Consider the following 8,372-nt stretch of genomic DNA (forward strand, 5'->3'; position numbering starts at 1 on the left):
AGCTTCCAAACGAGCAGAGCAATTGAGAATTGGGAGATTTTCGGCAGTGGAGCGAGCCTCGGGAGAATGAGTCTGGTTGTCGGCCAGTGGGGACCATTCGTTGTCCCTCATGGGTACAAGCCTACGAGGGACAGGGCAGGGCAGGACAGGGCAGGTAATAAGCCTAATGAGCCCTGGCACTGTCGAAATTAACCAGGATTGGTAGGGAATCTCTTATTACGATTGGTGGGAAGGATGATAGATCAAGCCTGCCTAACGAAAGCGAGGCAGGGTAGGTGTATCTACGAATAGTATCGTCGGTTGAGAAGGGTCATGGTGCAATGTCGATGTCTGAGACTGTCAAGTGATGAAATTGGACTAGTTCGATGCACTGGGTGAACAAGCTTATGGGGCCAGAGAATGGAGTATTGAGGGAGAGGATGGCGATGGCAAGGGCATTGATGATTGATGACGCTGGGAGTGGGTTAGGGATCGTACAGAGAGGTCATGACTGCCGGTGGATGCAGGCCAAACCCAGTTGCTGTATGGCTGATTTTCGGTTGCTGAGACGTTTTTGCTAAATTCGAGCCATGTGGTTTGAGGTGGAGGCTGGGCATGGAACAAGGAGCATGGAGTACGAGTCGGGAGCAGGGAGCAGGGAAGTTTGGCCATATGGCAAAATCAAATACTCGGTATAGTGCACTAGATTACAGACTATTTTACTTTAGGCCTGGCCCCGAGGACGAGACCCAGGTTGGCTGTTGTAGAAATTGACTGGCGCGACTCGGACGCGGGAGTCGGGACATGAACGGCAGAATTCGAGAAGGAGCGAACAGAAATGAAAAGAAAAGGAAGGAAGGAAAGCCTGAGGAACAAGCACGAACTGGAAGGCACTTGCATCTTGTGAGCATTATTGACATTTAACCAACGCAAGTGCAAGTGCAAGTGCACATGCAGGTGCGGATGGCATGAGGAAAGAGCCATCCACCGAGCAGTACTAAGTTAGCCAGACACCAGGCTACTAAGAGATACATTAGTTCATCAACAATTAACGTGTCCTATTCATGTGCTGTGCTGTTATTGTTCGGCTGAACCCTGGTCATTTAATTCCTCTTATTTATGTCCTCGTACCTACCGTACCTACCGTACTTACTAGTACTCGTATCTAGACTTCGAGTTCTTAGTTAGCCGCCGTTGTGACGCATCTATTGACTAGCTTCCTGCTGCCCATCTTCATTCTTCCCTTCTCTCGACCTTCTCTGCATCTTCCCATTCCATTCTTTCTGGAATCCTGGCATCTGCCACTGCCAGCCTGTTTGTTGCCAGGCCCGCCACCGGCCACTCAACTTTCAAGTTGCAGTCAAAGCTCCATTCTTCATCCACACCACTTTACTCCCCTTCTGACCTCCAGAATCAAGATCACTTCCTGAACCCCTGTCCGTTCTACACTGCCTCCACTTTCACATATCCCACCACCTTCGTCTCCAATCAAATTTTAACCAGAACGAGGTTTCGTGTCTACTGCTCGATTCCCTTCGTCATGTCCCTCTGATGTCTTTTTCAAACACACCGGCTCCTCCCCTCAATGCTGGTCGACTTCGGTCACGCTAACCCTTCATGCGGCCGATCATGTCAACCAATTTCCCCGGATTCTTGATACCATTTCAACTTCCACCCGTCCAGCTATCCACTTTGTGACCGGGTTGTTGTATACCTCATGCTACTGTCATGCTAGTCGCGCAGTCTTGTCCCCTGCCTATACGGTACCCTATCTCTGAACTCGTACAAACCTATCAATAACTCAAAAAGATCCATTGCTGCTCCTTCAAATGTCTTTGATCTGCTTCCCTCTTCCCTCTTGTCGTACTTGCTCTACCTGTCTCTTGCCCCAGCTCACTTCGCCGTAACAAGATCTTCACCCAGAATCGCCCATGAGCTTATGCTAGATCATCCTAGTTGGCCCCACCGTATCACTCCCACCCAACCTTCAAACACCAATTTCCTCCGCCAAAAAAGTTCGATCCTGTCGCCCCAAGTACAAAAGTAGCCATCGTCATAGATGGTCTTATTCGCCAGGGCCAAACAACCCGAACCTCACCTCAAAAGCGCCTGGGTCAGCATCTGCTTGCAGATTTTCGTCTAACCACCACGCTTGCGCCTTGATACTACCCTCGCATTCGACAGGCTTTATCGCGTCTTCATGCCAAGATTACATACTAACACTCTGGGATTGCAACCCTAACCATCTCTGACTTCTTCACCTCTCAGTTCACCATGTTTCACACCTTTGAGACCGCGCAATATGCTAGTCCTGAGCAAGCTGATCAGACAACCTCTTCCGCGGCCAAGAGACGAACTTCAACAGTGCGCGCTTGCGAACCTTGTAGGAGGCGAAAGATCCGGTGTAATGGCGAGCACCCGTGTGAGACCTGTCAGTGGTATCGCAAAGCTGCATCATGTCATTACACCGAACCACGGCAAAGGCAAATGCCTTCAAGAAGGTCAGTCATCATTCTACAAGTACTTGATCGGTTCAAAGCTCATTTTGTGACTTCCAGGTCTGTAGAAAAGATTTCACAAACACTCCAGGAATATCGAGCTGTTCTACAGAAGCTGTTTCCAAACGTTCATCCTGATCAGCTAAAGGACATGTCGCGCGATAGGCTCATAGAGCTCATTTCAAAGTCCAACAACTTTCACCCACCATCACCCAGAACTCCAAGTGTGGATGAAAAACCCCCGCCGGTCAATCCCGATGCTGGCAGCCTAGAGCAGCTACAACCAATGCCCGATGACACCAACGATGCTTTTGAATCAAGCAACCCTGCAATGCCAGGCATTACTGACGATGTTAACATGCTCTCCTTGTCGGTTAAACAAAACTCCTCGTACCTCGGCATTTCCTCCGTCATGGCTGTACTTCGAGTCATCACATGGCTGGATCCAGAGTGCCTTGCCAAATCACCAGAACGAAGTATCGTACCAAGCCGGGCAGCTTCGCCTCCTCCAGAGTCCCAGCTACAAGGAAAAGATGCCGCACGAGGAGAGGACTCCTCATCTTCTGCGTGGGATGAAATTCCCATGATCAATGCTTATTTCACCTACGTTCATCCCTTCATTCCCTTGATTGAAGAAACAACTTTCCGCGATACCTACATGGCCGGTCAAAGGACAGATTCTCGATGGCAACTCTTACTGAACACCGTGTTGGCCATGGGCAGTGTGGCAGCAGGTAATTCAGAAGACACGACTCACCAGACATATTTCAATCGCGCCAAACAACATCTGGATATGAGTACACTGGATTCAGCCCATCTTGAAACAGTCCAAGCACTGGCTATCTTGAGCGGGTTTTATCTCCATTACTTACAAACCCCCAATCAAGCCAACGCGATAATGGGTGCCACACTCAGGATTGCCACTATGCTAGGTCTCCACCGCGATTATACGGAGGGAGTGGGGCCTGCAAAGTTGCAAAAAGCAGCATTTTCTATTGAAATGAGGCGGAGGATATGGTGGTGTGTATTCATGCTCGATGCTTGGGTGGGAAATACCCTAGGCCGCCCAAGTATGGGACGCATGAGCTTCGCCATTACCGCAAAGCCCCCTCAAGAATCCATAGTAAGTACATATACAACACCAAACGTTGTTTCCATGCTAATATGTCAATCGCAGGGCCAGTCAACTGCGTTACTAACACTCGTTCAAGAGAATGTTCGTTTTGCTGTGATAAGTACTCGGATGGAGGATAGTCTCGCTGTTTCTCCGCTTCTGGATGAGCATGAACGTCACGCACTTGATGCGTTGTATCTGGAATGGTACAAGCATTCTTCTATCCAGACCCAGTCTCCTCAGCCTAATATGGCTGAATTACCTGGTGTTTCTGTCCTCAAGAACGTCATGAGATGGCGTTACCTGACGAATCGTATCATTCTCCACAGACCTGTCTTACTCTGGTATTCGATGAGAAAGATTACCTGGGAGAAATTATGTGAGGAAAAGAAGACCGCTGTTGAGCTCTGTAGAGAGCTCTCCGCGGAGCTCATCAACGATATTGCATCTACCTGGAGGGCACAGAAAGCTTGCCAGATATCGGGATGGAACGCCACTTGGTTACTCTATCAAGCAGTCATGGTACCGTTACTCTCGCTATATGCAGATCCTCTAAATCACGAGGTTGTCGAACAGAGTCGACGTCAAGTGGAGTTGGCAACGGGCATTTTGGCAGATCTCCAACCTTGGTCAACTACTGCAAAAAGGTCACTGGAAGTCGTACTCAGACTGTGGGAAGGCAGCAGAAAGCATATTCCCGAGATCTCAGAGAAGCAAGATCAATGCTTCCAAAGCAGCATGAATACGCCAACTTCTATGACCAGTCAAATGCCGGCGCCGTCATCTGCAGCACCCAACTTCAAGCCAACCTATATTGATGTTTCATTTGCCAACACATTCGGTAGTGATCAAGTGCTGAACACTGCCAATCAGGAGGTTTTTATGGACAACATGTTCGACTCTTTGAATTGGAGCAATAGTTGGGACAGTCCTATCGGTGGGCCTCAAATGATGAACCGGTGGGACTACAACTCAATGCAAAATTGGGCTGGCATTCAACAATCAGAAGAATATTTTGATACGGGTTTCTCAGAGGATCCTCAACATCTACAATATATGGACATGCATCCTACTTCCAACCCTTCAGACGTCATGTCCTACGGGCACCTGGAGCACGGTCACAGGATTTGAACATCCACTTTATTACTTCCGAGAAAGCAAATGCATCCAAAAGGTATTACCCACCAGTCAAGATGACAAGGGCATTGAAGAGACTGAGTTGCCTACAATTACGACTCCCAGCGACGATATGCCTTTTGGCAATATCTTTTCAGCAGGCGTGACCACTGGAGAGATACCGCTTCCCACGTCTCGGGAATCGTTACCCGGTGGCAGCTCTATACAAAACCTCAAATTTCCCAGCACTTATTTCAAAGTCCAGTGAGAGGTGTTTGCTCTGTTCGAACGCAACAAATGCTTTGACACTTTACGAAATGTAACCACATTAAAAGGTGTTTTGTGCATGTATTACGATGTATGACACTACCAGGCATCGGTGACGTTCTTATGAGACAACCACCGTGCGCAATTCCACACGGGCAGCGAAGCATTGCTACTGTCTTGTTGAGTACCAAAAAGTGATTGATATAGCTCAGCCAGCTTTTCAGGCAAAACACTCGCTATACAATCTATGTATTTCTCTATACCAGAATCATTACAATGCAGACTTCTCAGTAGAGGTTCGATACATCCTAGACTGGGAATTCACCGGTGGCGTGCTGCTACCCTCGGAGAACGTGACACTGGTCTGCTGGCAATGACATTCGCAGTGGCAGTGAAGGTGGTTCAAAGTGTAGCTTCGAATTAGCAGGAACTTCTAAACTCACAGAGGTCCCCAACGGAGCACTCGCTTAGCAGTGGGCATGGTTATTTATCACACCCTGGTCGGTGGTCAATGGTTAGCGGTTGTAACCTGCCGTTACACGTGCATGCGCCTACTGGTAAGCTATCGATTGGCACGCCTAGCTTGCGACCAACAAGTGCTAGTACTCGAAGTAATTGTTCTGGCTCTCAAAGAGGTGCTTAAAATGGCCACTTGCTGTCAGCACAAATGATGTTGCAATTGGCAACTCAAATACTTGAGATCGAACCTCAAGTCTGGGTTTGTTCAAACCTATACACATTCAGAAATAAGGTCCAACCCCGATACTTCTCCCGAGTATATCTTCCCCTCACTCGGCCAAGAAATGGAATTTCCTATTGCGGTATCCACTACGAAGACCAGGGGATTGTATCTATACATAGATAGAGACGCGAGACACGCGACAAGAGTAGTACGTACATTTATGGAGTCTTGTTCATTTCAATCTCGACTTTCGAGCAAGAATGTCGGCCTCGCTTTCCAAGCGGTTTCCAGCCCTCATAATCATGAAAGTTTAAAAGGAGGATCGATCTCGAGTGACGAGCAATGATATCCACTGCAACGGTCAAAATCGAGAAACTGGAGAAAAACCGGTGTGTTTCTCGATGGCGGTGCTACCGGGGGAGCCAGTCGGCTCACCACGAATCATTCACCCCGGGAGGAGCATTGATTTGAGTTAGATGGAAACCTTAGAAAGGGTATACCCCGGAGTGCCGGCGGAAGTCTCAAAGGAGGCTCGCTGGCCACTGCAGCAAACAAACAGAGTTTCGTAGCTTCTGGACAAATACGATCCGCAAACCGTCCCTAGCAATTACCTAGGTATAGTTCTCCCAACGCCTACTTGACTTAGCTAGAGCTTGCGGGATAGATCATGGCGAGAAAGAGAAGCGAGGCAACTAAATGTATCAGGTACCACGGTCCCTGGGCAATTTTACGTGAGGATCAAAGTCTTTGCTGCAGCAGAAACGCGGGTACAAACCCTACCGAGTATCCAGACAGTGATGAGAGTACGAGGTACCTACCTACATAGGTAGGGTTTCCTCCCCTATCAATCTGATGTAAAACCTTAACAGAAGTCAACCTGCCTGCAGTGTCAAACACCGAGGCCATCTCCGAGTCCGACTCATCTCGAGAGAGTCAGGCTCTGGCTCGCTAAGAGATACGAGGTAAGGAGAAACAAATTGAATCCAAGGAGAAATCGAAAAATCAAAAACATGTGTGTCGCTCGCTCGCGCCCTTTGCCAGCACTGAAACGGGTACTGTTTAGCTTGCAACATTACTACGGGTTGATGATGGCCGGGGGCATCTGCTGTGCTGTGGCTTCTTATGCGTCCCGCGTGAAAAAGGAGTGTCCATGGACATTTCTCTTCGCCTGGTCTTCTCCTCCTCCATGGACCATGATGCGGCACAAAAGGGCCATATGATGCCAGACACTTATTTCTCCGGACCCCGACCCCTCCATACGGGGTAAAAAGTAACGATCGACCATAGCCAAAGATCGCGACTCTTTGAGGCTGGTGCAATCTGCAAATACGTGTTTCCCTACAAGCATACACGCCCGGGGACCCTACCCGAACAACACAGCCTTCCAACTTTCTCATGTTCCGGTGGCAGGCTGATTGTCCTTTCCTTGGGTGATCGATTATTCCCTTGTCTGACTTAACCAGAACCAGCCTCAGACTCACCTAGACAGTCAAGTAAGACTCAACTTAGGCTGACCATTCTCGCTTCTCGCTCGCTACATACGGCAGTCTTGCGCAACGTACAAGTACCTTTCAAACTGGCCGCCCAAATTCGGCACTGCTTTTTCCTTCTCTCCTGTCTTTGGCCCCCCAGCCTTCTGCGCGTCCAAAAACCCCTGATTTCTCTTACGCGTGTGAATAATAGCTCTTCTCCCTCCCAGGCTTGATGATGATGACAACCCCTCTCCCCAGGGAGGACTCACCTGCCGGCTGCCTGAAGATCATGATGACCTGAAACCACAGTGTGAGATACTAGATGTGGTCAAAACAGGCAATTTTGTGTCCTGTGCCGGTCCGAACACTCCAATGACTGCCAGCATGAACCAGCCCCAGGGGAGCACTTCACGAATTGATCAAGATGATGATTTTAATTTGCACACAACTCAAATTTATCAGGGGGTTTCTTGCTTTCCTCTGGGGAGCCTGCAGAGGCCTGCCTGCCTGCCAGTTCGGCAGTCGCCTTTGCATCGTATCCCGACGAGTGATCTGATTAGGCTACCACTATTGAACAGCCTCGTATTACTTTCTTTCCAATATTTATTATTGCTCGCTGAGGCCCTGCATGCTGCAGGCCACAGCAGGCCAGGGTATGGGGCAATTCGCCGGCACTGCCGAAAGCCTCGCTGTCGCGCTCCACACTTTCGGAAGAACTGCGGCGGTCCTTTCGGGCCCCCGGGGCTTTGGGGATTTAGCCATTATTACGACGAATTAACTACGAGTAGCTAGCTAGCTTTCCACCCCAGACCCGAGTCCGCCGTGGAGAGTGGAGTGGAGTGAGTGAGTAAAAATGAACAACATATGCCGAGTTGGGATACGAATGTTTGCGCTCTAAGCCGTGCCTCTTATGAGTCCTGGATCACGAGAGAACTTCGGGGAGTCCTCAGGGATTGACATTCATCGAGCGATGATGATGACTTTCTCGTGGGGCTTTTCTGTGCTGGGGGATCCAACTAACATCAACTTCGTGATTTCCGGAAGAGGGAAACCGTCGTCGATAGTAGGTAGGTTCTTTGAAACGTGAGGGCGGAGCGAACGTCTTCATCCCCTCTAGTAAATTGTTGCAAAGTACACCACGTCCATATTGTATTCCCTACCTATGAGTAACGGACCAAGTATACTTAACATAGTCATTCATTGCCGTGAAACCGAACACCACAAGTACGCTCCAGCACAGATGT

The 8,372-nt window shown here is 49.1% G+C and overlaps 1 protein-coding gene across 1 annotated transcript; it reads left to right on the forward strand.

Annotated features, from left to right (window-relative positions):
- Nucleotides 1-2,281: 2,281 nt before the first annotated feature.
- On the forward strand, nt 2,282-4,722 carry LTR84_007804 (uncharacterized protein; the record flags this gene model as incomplete). Its single annotated transcript, XM_064851356.1, has 3 exons — nt 2,282-2,480; nt 2,546-3,600; nt 3,655-4,722. 3 exons carry the CDS (start codon nt 2,282-2,284, stop codon nt 4,720-4,722), a joined length of 2,322 nt encoding a protein of 773 aa, XP_064710359.1.
- Nucleotides 4,723-8,372: the final 3,650 nt, after the last annotated feature.

The sequence above is a fragment of the Exophiala bonariae genome, assembly GCF_035927105.1.
Source record: "Exophiala bonariae strain CCFEE 5792 chromosome Unknown scaffold_3, whole genome shotgun sequence".
Lineage (NCBI taxonomy): Eukaryota > Fungi > Ascomycota > Eurotiomycetes > Chaetothyriales > Herpotrichiellaceae > Exophiala > Exophiala bonariae.